Source organism: Chaetura pelagica, unplaced genomic scaffold (genome assembly GCF_000747805.2).
Source record: "Chaetura pelagica isolate M959 unplaced genomic scaffold, ChaPel_1.0 scaffold433, whole genome shotgun sequence".
NCBI classification, from domain to species: domain Eukaryota; kingdom Metazoa; phylum Chordata; class Aves; order Apodiformes; family Apodidae; genus Chaetura; species Chaetura pelagica.
In genome coordinates this window covers 1,517,113-1,535,079 of record NW_009952574.1, presented here as the reverse complement: position 1 = coordinate 1,535,079, position 17,967 = coordinate 1,517,113, and the positions used below count along the sequence as shown (strand labels likewise).

At 46.5% G+C, this 17,967-nt stretch overlaps 2 protein-coding genes across 2 annotated transcripts in view; one reads left to right on the top strand and one right to left on the bottom strand.

Moving 5' to 3' along the window:
- PRKAA2 (protein kinase, AMP-activated, alpha 2 catalytic subunit) overlaps positions 1 to 10,747 on the bottom strand; it is a 39,556-nt gene extending 28,809 nt beyond the window's left edge. The window contains exon 1 of the mRNA XM_009993605.1: positions 10,693 to 10,747. Within this exon, the coding sequence (XP_009991907.1) occupies positions 10,693 to 10,747 (55 nt within the window). The remainder of the gene's footprint in view (positions 1 to 10,692) is intronic.
- A 609-nt stretch (positions 10,748 to 11,356) lies between these two features.
- PPAP2B (phosphatidic acid phosphatase type 2B) overlaps positions 11,357 to 17,967 on the top strand; it is a 59,957-nt gene continuing 53,346 nt past the window's right edge. The window contains exon 1 of the mRNA XM_009993604.1: positions 11,357 to 11,483. Coding sequence (XP_009991906.1) covers positions 11,357 to 11,483 — 127 coding nt within the window. The remainder of the gene's footprint in view (positions 11,484 to 17,967) is intronic.

The window sequence follows — 17,967 nt, the reverse complement described above, 5'->3', positions numbered from 1 at the left end:
AACAGCACGTTCTCTGCATCCACAATGGCCAGGACGAGAATAGGGCTAAAATTAAACCACACACAGATGGTATGAAATGAAGCAGTACTTCAAGTGAGGCTTGTTGAAGCATCAGAATCTGTTGTTTGGACAGGTCTGTGGAGTACAGATGTTCCTGCCTGGGGTGGAGGGATGCTGTGAGGTCAGTCCCTGCACGTCAAGCGCCTGTTTCACATCCCAACCAGGGCTTTGGGATTTGGGTTTGGCCCCTGTGGGATGCTGGGCAAGCTGTCAAGAGTTACACACAGTTAAGGACTGGGGAGCCCAAAGGAGGAGAGATGAAGCTGAACTGAAGTCTAAAAATCCCTATCCAAACCTTCCACTTGGCTGCTGCCAAGCCCTAATGTTGCAGTGGCTTTTATTTTGTTTTTACTTTTAAGCTCCCCACCTGGGCATCAGCCAAAAGTTGTGTCTCTCATTAACCCAGACTGCTCCATTTTTAGCAGTGCTGAGCTCTGAAGTCCTTCAGCACAGAATAACACAAGGTAAAAGTATTCCCTGTGCCTCACCATCTGCATCCTAAGAGTATCTTTGGTACCTTGTGGTACCTGCATTTCAGGACCAAGGTTTGCTTGGGAGAAATCAGCTGTTCTAGTTCCTATTTCCAGTTGTGTCTACATGTTATCTTCAGTCACCAATTTTGAAGTACATCTAGATGATGATTTCTTTATTTTCACATAATCTTAGGAGTTGGAAGGGGTCTTGAAAGATCATCTAGTTACCTTGGTCTTTCTATATTTTTGTTCCCCATCCTAAGAACTAATTCCTTCTCTGAGTGCGCATTTTAGACTGAAACCTCTCAGACTTGTCCAGAAAAAATGTCTGTATTTCTGGCAGGACATTACACTTTGTGTCAGGCTGTTGGTAAGGATGGGTTGGCCACGACTTTGAGAGATTGGTCCTCACTGTTGTTTGTGCTGGGTCTGAGCATCCCTCAGCCAGCCTGTCACACCTAGTCCTGTCTGTGCAAGTGTCTTTCAGTGTTGTTTCAGCTGAAATGTCTTTTTCTGGAGCTGGTGCTTTCAGAGAATCCCTCTCACCCTCTCTCATCTCAGTGGCAAACTGAGAAAGGTTTCCTTTAGTCAGCTGGGAGAGAGGGGGAGGATTTATGAATTGGAGAAACACATTGCTGAAGCGGAATAGGCACATTCCACTTTCATCCCCCCCCTCCACCTCTGCTCAATAAAAGCACCATTTGTGTGGCAAATAGCCAAAGGTTTTATGAATGCTGCTCTTACTTTCTCCAGCTGTTAGAAACCTTTCTCAAATATGAATTAAAAAAAAAAAAAAAAAAGCCTTGCTAGGCAATTTTAGCACTCATAATTCTGCTATTTTTGCTCTGTGGTGTGGAGGTTTTGCCTCAGGAATCTTGGTTTGAGAGGCTTGGGTGGCTTCTTAATAATTATTATGAGTTTTTAAAAAAATTCTGAAAGATATGACTTTTAAATAATCTCCCACACTATAAGGATCATCAGGAACTTGGTGTGATTATGTCCCTAGACTTGATGCTTCCCTAGCTGCTATGGTAGCGAATCCCATTTCTGATATTTTATTTGGTTTTGCCCATCCTTTAGAAGACATTGGGGTGTGTTCCTGAGAAAATGGCACAGTTGGGATTCGGTATTTTTAATAAATCAACTACTGGGGAAAATAAAAGATTGGGACTACAATCCATGCATAGGAATGTCTTGCAGATTTTAAGAAAAGCATTTTGGGTTATGTTACAGGGAATGAGCCTTGGCAGGAGACCTGGGAAACCATGGTAACGATAGGAAGATAGTTGAACTGTGAGTTTGCAATTTGTGTGTGAGTGGGGAGAGGCACGTGGGGGTTTGTCAGAAAGGCAGGCAAGGAGCAGGGAGATGGGATTGTGGAGGAAAGGGAGGGCTTTTTCCAGGGGAGGTGAATTTGGACAGTTTGCAGTCATTAGGGATTTTCTGAAAGTATCAGCCCTGTATTGTCTGTGCACTTGTGCAGGCATTTTTAGATGCTCCCCTTGTCAAATGGGCCTCGTGTGGCTCAGCGTTGCTTGGGAGGGTTATCCCAAGCAGGGAGCACAGGGTGGTACCATCTGAGCAACAGCTGGAGTTGGACATGGGGCATCTTTTCCCTGCCCTGTTCAGAATCCAGCTGCTCCTCTTCCTACAAGAAACCCCACCCATCTCTTTGAATGAAATTTGGGTAAATTAGGATTTTGTAAGCGAAGCAAGCAGGCTGCTTGGCTGGTCCCAGGTACCCAGATGTACTGTAAAAAAAAAAAATTAAAATAAAAATTAAAAAATCTGGACAAACAGAAAATCTCAGTTTTTGAAGGTGAATCAAGAAAATGTGTCTGGGGGTGGGGGAAATCTATTTCTGTATAGGTTGTGGTGCCATGAAGATGGAGTGCGTGTGAGTTGCAGATATTCACGGAATGATTTCTCATCTTCCCAGACCTCTGCTCAGCAAGGAGGGGGGAAACGGAGCAAATCTCGCCTTATAAATTTGTATGACATGGCAACAGGATGGCTCAATTTATTTGCAAGAGCAATAGAGATTTCTCACTCCTGTTGCATTAGCCTGAATCCCAGCTGGATCAGAGATAAGTAACAGAGCCTGCAAGGGATGGAAAAGTAGCCAAAGAGCCGTCTGTGCCTTTGCATCTGGATCTGCACTCAAAAATGCAGGTTTTTGCTGGCTGGTAGGAAATAAACCCCAAGTATTCCCTCCATCGTGCACATAAATCCTGGTGGGATCATCTTCTAGGATGAAAAGTTCAGTGTCTGTAATGGTTGTGCCAAGGCTGCCACAAAATGGATGCTTAGGGGTAATTACCCGACTGGCATTTCCGTGCCTCTGTGAGATGGGGCCTTGTCTGAGGCTGTGGCAGCAACATTCATGTAGGTCACCAAGCTGAACAAGGCAGCACTGGGGAACGTGTGTGAACTCTTGCACTCATTTGGAGAGAGGGCTTAATTATCTAGAGGCTTTGATGAGAAATAATTGCTAAAGGCTTTAATACAAGTTGCTGTTGTCAAAAGAAGTCGTCCGTCAGTTGCTCTGCAGGAACTTGGTGTGCCCAAAGTTTACCCAGCATCAATGGAGCAAGATGCCTGAGCCACCTTGCTTCCATCCAAGGGTCAGACACCTGACATCAGCAGTACCTGCCCATCCACCAGACTGGGGTAGCACTTCACAGGGCAACAACCTGGTTGCCCATCAAAGCCTTCAAAAGATGTTGAGGGTGTGTAAGCTCTGACCTGCAGCACCCATAATTCATGTTCCTCTCCAGCCTGTGTGTCTCACTGCCCTGTAAAAGATTCTGATGAATTAGGACCTCACCAAAGGGACACTGTATTATGAGAAGATAAACCACAAATCCCACATAATAAAGGGTGTTTTCTCTGATTCACAGGCTTCAGAGTCAACTTCTATCTGATTCTTTTTTTAATACCTCAGCAGTGTGTTGGGAAAATAAACCTGAATTTCACCATCTGCGTTAGAAACAAATGACCCAAAGCCTCTTTTATGAGAAATAACAATCAGCTATATTTTGTGTACCTAAGTAACTGCCTCATAACACACTAATCATGCCCACTAGATGCATGCAGCAGTGTTCCTAGATAGCTAGAGAGATCATTTTTTTGCTTAGGCTGTATTGCCTGCTAGTCCATCCGTTTAATTTTACAGTCTGCTTGATATGACTGCTTCTCTAAGCAGGGATATCATCTTACTTGCATCCTTGTTTTGTGCATTAGTATAATTTCCCAGTTTGTTCCAATACATGCTGAAAGCTTTTTCCCACGGGCTTCAGTGTACGTTGTGTCCGGAATTTTCTGATTAATTTCAGAAATGGCATATTGTCATAATCCTGCAAAATGTTTTGGAGCAGTTTGTGAGATACAGGACATCATCCTGCAGTAGCATTTTTGGCCCGTTCTTGCACGTTGTGTAAATGAAAGCTATTTTCGCAGCTGGCCTTTCCATCAGGGCTTCCTGCTGCCTAGAGACTGGATCTCCTAATCTGGTTTTATCATTTCTGTGAATCAGCCCTGCTGGTTTAAACCATTGTGCTCTGCTAAGGGTGTGGAGCACTTCCAATCTGAGGTGCCCTCTCAGATATGAGCCCTGGGGCTGGCCCGGCCGTGGGAGCCACGCTCGCATCCTCTGTGGAAGTCTTTAGAGACCTGCCCTCAGATGAGAACATCAGTTTTTCACAACCCACTTAAGTAGAAATCAAAATGTTTTTGCCAAGTTTGCTGGGCCAGGAGGGAAAAAAAAATCTGGAATACTCGGATGTAGGTGGAATCTCATGGGCTTCCCTGGAGAGCCCTACACGTGTAGCACTGTGCAACCCAGTGGTTGCAGTGGCAAAGCTTCCTCAGCAAAGATGAGTTTGTGTCAAGTCCATTCCTGGCTGGGCTGGACTGGGGGATCTACAGAGTAGGAAATAACAAATTACTTTGGGTCTTGTAAGTTGGTGTGTGGAAATGGGGCCCTGCTATGTTCCCCCACCATCTGAGTCACACATGTTCAGTGAAGGCGCTTGTCATTTGGCTGTTATCTCTGTTCAGGGGGGGAAGTGGAAGATAAATCTGAAGGTTTTTCCAGACAAAAGGAACTTATCAAGTCATCCTGAAAACAGACGGCGCAGAGCCAAGCTGGGATTTGGCCCTTATTTTGAGTTGAGTAGAAAGAAACTGTGGCCAAGGGTCAGCTGGAAAACCATTTAACCCTCTTTGAGATTGAACAGCAGCTTTGCTGAGAAAGACTAATTTGGCATAGAAGCATGAGAAAAATCAAGAAAGCAATGATTTCAACAGTGATTGACTGCATGTCATGTAGGACAACCTGTAAACTCACTTCCTGAAGGTTATACCATCTGTGATTGTGTACTCTGAGGTGGAGCTATAAAATATGAGAGGTTATAGAGGAAAGAATGCTCCTTCTGATCCTTTCCGCCTCTTCTGATGTGCCTTTCCCTTCCCTTGCCTCCCTCTCAGACTGTTTCAGGCACCAATTCCATTAGGGCAAGTGAAAGTAGAGGGATTAGCTCAACAAATCCATGCCCCTTGATATTGAGGGCTTTTTGATTTGGTGAATTCCTCACTGTTTGTTGCACCTCTATTCTTTGACCTCCATCTCGTGCTGTTCATTCCTTCACTTGACCATACTTTCTGTAAGTCTTTATTGTCAGGTTTTTTTATAGAGTCTGACTCTTTCATTTTTAGGTGGTTTTTTTTGTTTTTTTTTTTACCTGACTCTCTTTGACTCCATGTTGCCTTCCTTCTTAGGTCTTTTATTGACCTATTTCCCCAGTGATCTTTGCATTCCCTTTCCACTTCCTGAGGCCTCACCTCAAGCACTGTGTGCAGTTCTGGGCCCCACAATTTTAGAAGGATGTGAAGGTCCTTGGATGCCTCCAGAGGAGGGCAACAAAAGTAGTAGTTAGGCTATCACACTGTTTTTTTTTTAATGTGAAGCCAGGAGACAAACTTGGCTTCATTGCTGAGCAAAGATGTCTTTGGATATTTCACAGGATGTTTATGCTTATGACTTGTTGATTAACTGAGGAATTGTATTAATTTCAATTGTATTCTCCCCATAAATCATGGATGCTGCTTTTCCTCCTTTTAAAAGTGCTCAGAGTTATAAAGATGGGAAATGTAAGATGGGATTGTTGGCTAATGGTTGTTTTAGCAATTTAAGGCACATTGGGGCTATTGTACAGGGATTCCCCTCCAGCAGTTTCAGTGGGCTGATTTTGCTGTACTGTAGCTAAAAGGAAGAAATAGGAATCAGAGGCATCTCATGTTTTTCTGTGCAGTGAAATGATTGTGAGTGGCCAGATCTTTATACTGGGCTGCTTATGAACTTACCCATTTCTCTTGTCTTGGAGAGCAGCTGTGACATCCAGGTTGGCTTTGAATCCCACCTCTCTCTTCAGGCTGTAGTACCCAGCCTTTTACACAGGGTCACGATGTGGGATGCTCATGGATCTCCATGGGAAGTAAAGGCAATTTTTACTCTTGAGGCAATTCTGGTGCTTCTTGAGCCCTGGTGAAGGAAGCGTGGGTTGGGTTTTTTTGTGGTACTCTCAGCTGAAAGTCCCATATTTTCTCTGCTGCTTCTCCATTTGGAGTCTAGTGCCAGCTTTCCTATTTTTATTAAAGATAAGGCTGGTGACTGTATTTAAGGTACAAGGTTGTTGTAAGACTCCTAAGAAAAATCCCACAAGAACTACCCTCAAATCCCATTCTACTCCAGCTGCAAAGCAGAGGTGTCTGGCCTGCCTTCTTTACCAGAAACACTGAGCAGTGTCTATTAGGACAGCTTTCCAAAATAAACCCCCCACTGAACCAGATATTTCGAGTGGCAAAAGTGAAACTCATCCCTTAATGCATAATTGGAAGGCATTTCAGTATTCAAGATATGCAAACCTGTGGGACACGTGCTTCTGATTGCTTGATATTCCTCAGTTATTTTTAACTGATGTATCATCTGATGCAAATCTCTCTTTATCAAATGCAAAGTAGCTCAAAGAAGAGAGCTCCCAAAGCCTTGGTTCAGGCAGTGCTTGATGGACCTTTAGAATTCAGTAAGGACAAAGGAAAACTTAAGGATCTGTTTCAGAGAAGCAGGAGATGTAGTCTGCTAGGCTTCCTTTAGCATCCTGTAGGGAGTTTGTAGGCTTTTTATAGCAGCTCTTGTCTTTGCACAGCCCCTGCCACTGGGGGCTGGAGCCATTGCTTGGGGTCCCTCGGCACCGTTGCGCAGTGGGTAGTTAACAAGGAGACGTTGTTCCCTGTAGGGTGATGCTGCTGGTATTTCAGCTGTTTTGTTCAAGCTGTTTAATCTCTCCTTGCCATCATCCCCTTCTGCATTTTTAATTGGCAATGTTTTAAATGAAATGCTGAAGTGTGAAAGATTAGGTGAGGAGGCATTCAGGGGGGTCTCGAAGGGGGGCACCGCTCTATTGCTTTGTTAACCCAGAGCCTGTGTTTTATCGGCAGCTCATCCATCCCATGGCACTGTGCCCAACAAATGGACCTGTCATTCCTGATAGGAAAAGAGACCCTGTCCTGGGAGGTGCTTCTGCTAGATGTGAGAGAACAAACAGTGAGTGCTTCTGGTTTGTTGGGTTTTTTGTGTTGTTTTTTATTTGTTTGATGGATTGATGGAGTAGGTCTATGAGAAGGATTCAACTCATCTCAAATTCGAGGGAAGCTGGTGTGCTCCTGATTCCCAGTGATTCATGGGCTGTCACGCAGCACAGGCAGACCCAGCCTGGCTCTGACAGCACACATGACCAGAGCAGCCTTCTAAAACAGGGTGACAGAGAACGGACCACGAGGGGAAGCTGGATGGCAGGTCCAGGAGGGGACAGCCCCTTGGATTCCTGTGTAGCAATGGCAGCAAAGTGTCTTGGAAGAAGAATAGGAATTTGTTCAAAGGAACAAATAACTGAGGCTGTTGGTTTGGGGTTATTCAATGCACCAGTGTGGCCTCAGCCAGCACCCAAGGGGGAGAGGACATCTCTCAGGGGTCTGCAGGCTGCCTTGGGACTGTGTTCAAGGGGGAACTGAGTCTGCAGAGTAGGTCTAGCTTAAGCAACCTAAGCTCTTCTTCCATGCTCTTGGGTCGGGGGTTTCATTGGTGACCCACATTCACCTTCAGATATAACTGGTGAGATTGGCTCTGTTATTGCCATGTTGCTTTCCTGGCCAGCGTGGCTGTACAGATCCACAGCTGAGAATATGAAGGACAGCAAGCTGTGATGTTTCTTTCTATTTGAGAGGATCCTCTTTGTTGTACCATAAAACAGCACCTAATCAATTTAAGTCAAGCTTTCCCATGACAGATCTAAACCCAAATACAGTCCTGCTACCCTTCAGGTTCACCTTATGTTAAACTTTAGCAGTTGTCCCAAGTGTAGTCTCTCCTGGTCCTGATGTGGTGAATGACATTGGGCAATGTCTGCCATCATCTCCAGCTCTGCAGGAGCTCTCAGACCTGTGTCTTAGCCGTGTGTTTTGGGCCACGTTGAGCTTCCTTCTGTCCTGCAGAAGAGCAGTGTTGAAACAGGGTGTGCATAGGACTATTTATAATATGGTAAAGAAACCAGGTAGAGCCTAAATAGCATCTTTGATCAGCTTTTGAGCTGAGTCTTGCTCAGGAAGCCCAACACAAACACCCCTCCTCTGGGTGGAAGGATGCAGCAGGCCCCTGTGTCCTGCTGGCTTTTTGTCCATGCAGCACACGCTCCAGCTACTTGGTCTTGCCTCAGGCCAGGGGTAGTGGCAGTTATTTCACAGGCAGCACCATCCAAAGGTTTTTTCAAATGCAGAGCAGTAATGGGCCTGATCTGGCTAAGATCAGTTGAGTAGGTACGTTATTACCACATTAAAGCAAATTAACTCTGGAGGGGTACAAGTGAGAGGAATTTAGCCCAGATTCTGAATTGGCTCATGTTGACTGAGATGGAGTCTCATGTCTTTCTTTGAGGCAGAGCCTCCTGTATGTGTGAAGGCCAGGACTTACGTGGAGCCATTAGAGCAGGTGAAGGGCTTTGATCTCAAAATTGCACCATTTGAAATTGCAGATGAAAAAGAAAAAAAATTAATAAAACAGCAAACAAGCCTGCGAGTGAATCATTTTAGCTTTTCCTAGAGCAGGCTGGGTCCCAGAGCCTCTGGAATGGGAGCATCACTCAGGCATGAGCCAGATGTTACCCAAAGGGTGCTGAGATGCAATGTTCCTGAGGGCCTTGTTGCAGCAAGAGAGCAAGGATGTGCCACCCTTGGGAGGAGGAGATGACTGTGGGGGCAGAGGAAAGCAGGATTAGCTGTGGATGGGAGTGCAGGACTGGGGTGCGGTGGGGAGCCAGAGCAGAAGGCTTGGGAGGAGCAGGTCTGCACAGCCTCCCCAGCTTTGGTCCCGAGCTGGATGCATGCTGTAGGGCCATTCCAGCATGGCATGGTGCCCAGGCAGACCCAGCTCGTTTCACTCCCTAATGCTGCTCTGCAGCTTCCAAACCAGACCTGACTTGCATCCCGCCAGCTCGGAGCAGGAGCCTGGTGCACAGACGTGCCCTGGGGGTATGTCTGCAGTGCAGTGCAGAGGTGAGACAGACCTGAGGTAGCTCTTGGGGGTGTGTGTGTGTGTTCCTGGGCTCTGGGAAAGGGGTGGAGGAGGAGGAGAGAGAGAGAATGCTAGTCTGAGTGAGTCTCGTGGCACTTCTGGGGAGTGAGGCTGGGTGATGGAAGGACCTTATGGGCTGGCATGTGCTGTGATTGCCAGTGGGATGGCTGCTCCCTAGAGACCATGCAGGAAAATCATGGCCAGCAGCACTGGGAAAGCAGACAAAGTGGTAGTGCTGGAGTTTGGGTAAAACACATTGCCATCCTCCTGAGGATACACACATCTTGGGGTTTGACTGAGGGTCCTCAGCCCTGTGCCCTGGCACTGGGACAAGCCCCAGCTCCAGGTGGTTCAGCTCCTGGAGACCAAACCCATCTGTGCTGGGTGGGAGAGGAGACAAGGGGTGTAGTGTTTGCTGGGTGCCCAGCTGGGGGGCAGGGACCAATTCAAGCAGCTGTGGCTGCAGGTTGTGCTCTAAGCTCCATATGCATGAGGATGTATAGCAAGAGGAGAATACAAAATTGGTAGAAACAAGTAAAACTAGTAGTTTCTGGTGAGAATAAGAGGTTGGTTGAAAGAGATTGCAATGCATATGAAATTTTAGGGTTACTTTTTTTTCTGCAGTCTTTATATTCTGGTTGTAAGCTGTGTATTTAGTAAGTGCCAGACTATATTCTGCCTGATTTCCATCTACCCTGCACCTCATGTAATCCATGAAAAATGTTCTTACTCTTGAATTTATTATATTGGCTTATGAAAATCGACCCAAGCTTTCCCTCAAAAGCAGAAGGAGAGCCCTGCATGGGCTCTGTGCTGCCCACTAGAGAGGTGGCTGTATCCATATGAGCCATTTTAGTTCACTTTACAGTCCAATGAAGAGAAACAGGCACTTCCCACCCCATGGCAGCCATTGTTTACAAATCTGATAGACTGGCACTTCAAGGAAAGTTTTTATTTCCACTGATTTGAAACAGAATTTAGGTGGCTCCAGCAGATGTTATCCTGTGAAGGAGTCTCACCTCCTGAGTTTGCACTGCTGTATCCTTGCTTATTTCTGAAATTATACAGTATTACAGAGACTGGTCAAGTGGAAGGTGTCCCTGCCCATGCAGCATGGGGATTTGAACTACATGACCTTTAAGATCCCTTCCAAACCAAATCATTCTATGATTCTGTGAAGAAAATGGTCCAAAGAGGCTTTATAACCCAAATCACAGGTAAATTCAGTGAGATCTTCGATATAAAGTCTGATTGGAGCAAGCAGCTTAAAGGCAGAGACTGGTGGCAGCTCCCTGGAAGAGGAGAGGGGATTATCTCTCTGCTCAGCAGCTCCCTGGATCTGTGAGGCTCCTCCACTCTCAGCACTGGGCACTAGATGGCATCCAAGGGGGGAATATGGGCTTCCGAACGCAGCCCTGGGCTCTGAAATGGCACCTGCAGTTGGATCCAAATATGGGGATCCTATCTGGATGGAGGGGAAAACACAAAAGGGCCAAGGAGGTGGAATTTTTCCAGCTCTTTCTGCTATCTCACTGGGGTACAGCTTGCTCTGAGGTCTGGTCCACCATTCCAGCAAGTCCTGGGCCATAGAGACAGAAAAATGTGATAGGATGAAGAGGAAAGGCATTATGTGCAAGTCAGGGTTCATTAGAGCCTGCGTGGGTGCATTCACCCATGTCCTCTTTTTCCCCTAAATGCTGCAAGCCCTGTGGCTGCTTGGATGTGCAGCTGCATACCTTGCTGTCTGTTCACATGCTGTCCCTTGGTGTGTCCCTAAGGTGTGTGGTCTGGGGACAGCTGGAGGTGACTCGAAGTGCAGCTGCTGTGAGCTGGAAAACATTTCCTAATGAGGGAATTACCTTTGCTTCATCCACCTTGTTTTCTAAATAAGCCAAGTTGTCCCTAGGCCATGAATGGCCTTGGAAGTGAGCAGAAGCACCACAAGAGATGGATCTAGCCCAAGTATTTTTTTTTTCCCCAGTTTCTTTTACCTTGAAGGTGTCTTTCTGCTGGTGTGGGATGAGGAGGTGGAATGTTCAGCATCTCTCCCTGTCTCATGTCTGTGCCCTCCCGGGAGAGAGCGTTCCAGGCAGGATGAGACCCCCGGCTTGTGTATCACAATATTGGCTTTTAGCATCTGTCAAACAAGCAGTGACCATGAGCAAGCTCCTCAGGAGAGGCAGCTGTGCTTGGCCCCATGGCTCAGCCCCAGTTTGGTGCCTGGGGCCAGGAGCCAGCACCCACGCTGGGGCTCGAAGGCGCCAAGGTGTGCGGCACGGAGGTGCTCCCAGAGGTGCCAGGAGCCAGACAAGATACCAACATGAGTCAGTGGCTGTGGGTGGCTGCCTGGGGGCACAGGAGCCATGGGAGGGACACGATGGCTCCCTCCCTGCCTTGTCTGTTTGCTGCAGGTGACCTCGAGTTTAACAACTTAATGAGCTCTGCGCAATTAGCAGCGCGTGCCCTGTCCCTGCTGAGGAGGATGCTGAGTCACGGGTCCCGGCATGGGCTGGAGGTGACTCCTGAGCCTTTTCATTCCTTCTCTAGATGAGGAGAGGGGTCTGGGGGCTGCAGCATCCCACTGGGGGCTGCCCATGGAGCCCTGCTGCCTGCCTGTGCAGGCAGGGCCCAGGCAGGAGCTGCCCTGGCCTTATCAGAGCAGGAGCATCTGCTCCAGCACCTCGCCTTGCCACCCCCGCAGCCCTGCCAGGCAGAAGGGATGGGGGCAGGAGTTTGATTTCCCCACTTGCTTAATCACAGGCATTCACTCCTGGGCGTGTCGTTTGTCTTGCAATTGGTGTGACAGGCTGGGCAGGAGCTGTCGAGGTTCCACGGTTGCTTCACTGCCTGGAGGTCCAGCACCAAAAGGGGCTGGATCTCATCACCACCCAGAAACCATTTTCCCTCTGAAACACCTTTATGCTCACACTTCTTTTTTTTTTTTTTTTTAATTATGATTTCTTAAAAAAAATTTCCTACCTTTTTCAGCTCCAGGCAGGGATGCAGGACAGGTTTATCGAGGTTTGGTTGGAGTTTGATATACTTTTTTTTTTCCCAAAAAAAGTGTGTACCTACAAGAAACAGCTTCAACTCAAGCCTCAGGTAGCCCAAAGTTACTACAGGCTGCTGTTTGTGTGCCTGTTTCTTCTACCTGCAATTACGGGGAAATTGCCATCGTGGAAGCAGCAGGCTGCATGAATAGCTTTATTATTTGTTGTTATTAGACCTAGATGTGTATTTTTCTTGAGATCATATCTGCACAAGAAGGCCCATTAATAATAGCCTTTTGAACTGGCCAGGCTTAACTTCCACGGACTGTGAAACTTTTGAAGCCAAGTGCTGGTTTTTGCTTTCTTTTAAAATCAGTGCTATTAAGCAGTCACAGCAGAGACACGTCTGTGTTGTCTGGGCTGAGTTCTTGTAAGGGCAGGGTGACATGTTGTGCTTGTTCTCCTCAGCTGGCATCAGAAAAAGGGTCTCATCTTACAACCTGGTGCCAAGCTATTTTTGGAAGCAGGATTCCCCTTTTATGGAATGATTTTTTTTGTGTGAGTTCAAGTACTGCTCTCATTTGCACTCTTTCTGTTTTGCTCTGCTCTGCCTCTCGCCTTCAGGTAGGGTGTGTAATATTGAGGGCAACAACTTCTCAACTTCCAGCATCCAAGGTGCTACTGGAGCATGGAAAACAGGACCAAAAATGAGTCAAGAAATAGGAGAAGATCATGGTTTCTTTTTGAGGGACCATTGTCAGGAGGTTTTCATCAAAGTTTAGTAGGAAAGAGTAACATCAGGGCTGGGCTCCTTAGTGCACATGGCAGCTAGCAGTACTTTTTGGGCTGCTTATCATGCACATGTGGTCACAGACCCACCCAGCCTGGCAGTCTCAGGAAATAAGATGAACACAAAACTGAATTTAAACAGTGCCTTGTCAGACTTGTGCCATTTGTGCTTTTGGTGTTGGGTTTGTTGCCCCAAAAGTCCCCCTGGGATTGGTATTTTGCTCCACTTCCTGAGCAGTTGGTGGTAGGAGGCTTTGCTAAGAGCAGAAGGGCTGGAAACTGAGTGCAGGGCTGGAGAAAAGTGGGCAGCTGAGGACAGGTAGAATGAGAACTCAAAATATATCAGTCTGGGGAGTCTTTTTCTTTTGTTTTTGAATCTTGCTATTTCAAAACAGTCCCGGGTTTGGAAACAGGAGGATTTTGACATTCAGTGTTTGATGTTGGCAGTACTGGGTAAAGGAGATAAAGGGGCCCATGGTGGAGCACAGGAGCTGTTTGTGATCTATTGTGCAACAACTGTCAGTGAACCAGTGTCTTTTGTGTGTTTAAAGTGTATTTCCTGACATTTACTAACAATTTTAAAGGGATTTACTCCTTGCTATTTCATAATCCCCAGTTTAGAGCATATTTGCAGATTTTGAAGATCAGAAGAGACCATTATTGGCACAGTCTAAGGCTCTGGATAGCACAAGCCACCTAACTTATTTTTCTGTGTTAAGCCCAATACTTAATGTTCAGCTACAGCATGTCTTCTACAAAGGCATGATATGAAGGGGGAAATGTCAGCCACTAACCCTATGGTGTATTCCAAGATCTAATAATGATCACTCTTAAAATAAGACAGGTAATTTACTTCTCATTTTCCTTTATCTGCCTAGAAGAATTTATGCCCAAACATTCATATAAAACCAAATATTTCTTTAGCCCTTTAAAAAGAAAGCAAAAGATAGGCTAGATTTCTATTAGAGTGAATCTTTGTGAGATTCACAGAGAAATTAGAAGAGTGTCCTTCATCATAACTTGAACATAATTTCTTTTAGTGGCTTTTCTTCTTCCTAGATGTTTCTTCAGGCTTTTGAAATCCAGTGTCCCTAGCAAATTGAACTGGCACAGAACAGGGAAGTGGGAAGGAAGGATTCTGCACTTAAGGATTAAAAAAAAAAAAAGGCATTTAACTGGAAACCTGTGTGTCAAATGGGAGTGGGCCTGGCTCAACCCCTTCTGGCTATTAAAAGGCTATATTGCAAGATAATTTGGGAAAATACTGTAGTTAGAGAGGGTGTGAACCAAATGGTTCATACTGAGCCTGTAATTTGAGTGTTGTAGTTTTGTAATGTGCTACTAATGCAAACGATGGATCCTACCACTCCAGAGTTTTTGGGCCTGGCTCTTATCACAGTATCACCCAGCCTATGTGAAAGTATTCAGAGTACAAACAGGGGAGAAAATCCTTTTCAGAGCTATAAAACCATCTTCTGTTGTAAGGAGCTTGATTGGTTTTGGCAAGAGTTTCAGAGAAAACAGTGTTGAGATCCTCTTGATGAACAGGAGCATTAATATATTAGGTATGTATTATGTAAATCTATACTTCAGTGGGGTGCTAGATAAGATACATGGAAGCAAAGAGCAGGCTTTGAAGGCTGGTGGTGAGGTTTTTGTGTTGTGTCCCTTGAAGGCTCTGTGAAGAGCTCACAGCCCACAGGGATGCTGAGGTCCTTGCAGCCCCCTCCTGCTCCTGGGTGGCTCAAGGAGCTGCCGCAGCATCACCTTCTAAAGGTTGTCAACCCGTGGCGCAGCCTTTCTCAGGTCACCCAGCACTGCAGTGTTATCCCTGAAAAACCTCTCTTTTCCCTGTTTTGTCACAAGGGTTTCCTTTGCAGTTTTGGTGCAGGTGAAGGAAAGCTCTCCCACAGCAGAACAGGGCTGTGCAGCCCCTTCTCACCCCCAGGGCTGTTGCTTGGCACGGTGGGATCAAGGCACGGGTGGCCAGAGTTCCAGCAAACCCAATCTGTGTGCTGAAGCAAATATTTGGGGAGGGTCCAGCTTGGCCCTTGCAAACACATTTAAGTGCTTCAGGATGGCTGACAATGAATTATCGAGATAGAGACCTGGGAGCAGATAAGCCTGGGGACTTGTGCATTGTATACAAATACACGGCCTGGCTCTCGTGTCTCACGTGAGGGGTGTGAGAGGGATGCTGGAGCTCTTCCCTGGTGCATCTCTGTTTTCATGTCTCACAGTTGTGCAAGACAGGATTGATAGAGGGACTCCCACATGTGGGGCCACGTCCTTCACTTTTTTTTCTTGCACCATGTCATCTCCTGATGAGCCTCATCTAGATTTTGCTTAAGATCTCTTTCAAAAGCCTCTCCCTGCTTCCCCAGTGATGTGCCCAGGCCCCTCCAATACTGACCCATTAGAGCAGCATCTTGGCTTGTGTTCAGGAGACACATGCCCATGGATGCTGCCACCAAGGCTGCTCCTCAGCTCAGCAGCACCTTTCCTGCAGCCCCGTGGTGCTGGTGGCCAACCACACACCTGCCCCACATTCATCATCAGGGGCCTGACACTTTGAAGGTGATGCCAAAACCTATCGGGTGGCCCATAAAATGGTTTGGTCTAGACAGGGAAAAAAAATATTGATTTATTTTTGCTTTCACTTTTCTTTTGGATGCTGAGGATTTTCAACCAGCTTATTGAGACAGTCTGAGGCCAGAAATCAAGCCAGGTTGAAAAAAAAAATGTGGGTGAACCTGTTTACGTTATAAGCCACAAATGTTTGTATCCTGCAACAAACATCTGGGAAGTGTCCAGACCAGACATTACAAACGTGTTAACTACCCTGAGTTAACTGGTAATCAATTCGGGGCTAAAAACTCCAGTGTGGACCTTTCCTCTGAGACTGCCGTTTATAACGAGTCTTTCATTTAGATCCTGGCCTAGAAGGGTCATTAAACCATGGCACATTCTTGACTTTCAAACAAACTCCTGGGAGCTCGTCCGCCCAGAGCACAGACCTGGATTTCACCAGGTTGGAAGTGACTGGCCATGTACCACCTCTTTCATTAACTGTTGTTGATGGTGAAAATGCCTGCCCAGTAGAAAGTGGAAATTATACAGAGCCCTTTAAGGCTCTCCTAATAAACACATGAAAGGATTTGAGGGAACTGTATGAAAATACTGGTCTATTGAAATCTTTTTTCATGCCGCCAGTTCAGGAGAATTTGTATTATTCAAGGCTGGAATTTCTAATAATGAACGTGTGTCTTTTATAATTAAGACCCTGCTTTGGATTTTTGCAGTCCAAGTTTGCTCCCAGTTCCTTCATCAATACGGGGCTGTATCAGCAGGCAGTGGGGAAACCATAGCCATGACCTGCTGGAGTTGCTCTAAGGAGCTGAGGGGTTTGGTTTCTCCAAGCAGCTGCGGAGGAAGGGCAGTAGATGGTGCTGTTAGTCTCTTTTTTGAGGACAGGGATGCCAGGCTGAAGGCAAGAGGCACAACTAGAACTATACACAAGGTGTTAGGAGTCCCCAGTGCCCCCACATCATAAATCAGGTTCTTTCGAATCGTGGGATTTGGGCCTCAGAAAGTCTTCAGACTTTTGATCTTTCAGATGCATTTTGATCTTTCAGATGAAATTTGGAGGTCTCATTTTCAAGCTTTTTGTTATAGTCAAGCTATTTGAAATTTATCTTCCCTTCCTCCCCCCTTTGTAAGAATGCAAAGTGAAATTCTCTAATCGTGTGAGGGGCCAGCAAGATTTAGGGGAACTAAATTAAATTACAGAGAAACATCAGGATTGTGAAACTTGGCAAAAGCACAGATGCTGGTTTCTGAACAGACTGGACTTGAAGATTGTTGGAAAATCGAAAGCATCTGACCCAGATTGACTGGGGGTGCCAGGAACAGGTCTGTGACCACAGCTTCCTACCCTGTGGGTCACCAAGGCACATGCTTGAGGGATGACCCTCCTGGCCTGCAGCAATTTGGATACCAAATTTCCTGTACAGCAGCACATGCTGTATCATGATGACGTTTATCAGCTAATTTTTTAAATAACCTGAAGATGTCTGAGGCCTGATTCTTCCCAGCGGCAGTGGAGAGGGCAGAATTGGGCACCTTTTGGATTACACTTTTATTTGCCTCTCTCTGCAATGACAGATCTAAGTCTGGCCTTAGCAAACATTTCTTAACGGGGCAGCAATGATTGAGCAAGTTGGACAACCCGGCGCCAGTGAAGGTGGCTGGGGTGAAAGCAGGCAGGGCAGGCAGCTCTTCTGCCCTCAACCTTGGCAACACCCCCAGCTCCCTCCCCGTGACTTGCAACCCCTCTCATGATGTTTTCTCCAGCAGCAGCTGGGTGCTAAATATAATCTTGAACAGGGTAGTGGTGGTTTAGCTTTGGAGTTTGCAGAAGTTTGCTGGTGCTCTGGCCTCATGACTCTGCTCCAGGCCACCTGAGGGGCAGCACGTAACTTTGCTCTGATTTCCCTGTTTGGTGGGGAACAAATCTCAGATAACGCAGGGATAACAATGAGCAGACTGAATACAGCTCACTTTCTTATTTTAGGATTGCTGTAGCCATGGTCATTAAGAGCTCCAAGAAATACAATAGGCAGGGCCTGGTCCTTCCCCCCCATGCATGTCCCCTCTCCAGAAGAGCAGCTGCCAAGTCCTCCCTGGGATGGAAGAGTAAAGTGGATTCTATATAAACTCCCACTGTTGGTCTGAGGGGGCAGTGGTGGTTTGGCACTGGGCCGGGCACCAAAGTGGTCATCCAACCATGCACACTGCAAACATCAAACTGGTCTGCAAGGTCATATGTGTTTGCAGCATGTCAGGAAGAGCAGGAGAGATTCCCAGCACTTGGAAGAGGAACAGTGTGGGGTTGCATCCTGTGGGCTGAGGGGCAGCTCCAGGAGTGTGGGGCCTGTGCCCCAGCAGTACTTCTGGACTAATGCAACACATTGTAGAGACTAATTAAAGTTGTGCTGGCCAAGGGGAGCAGAATGGGGTAAGCAGGAAT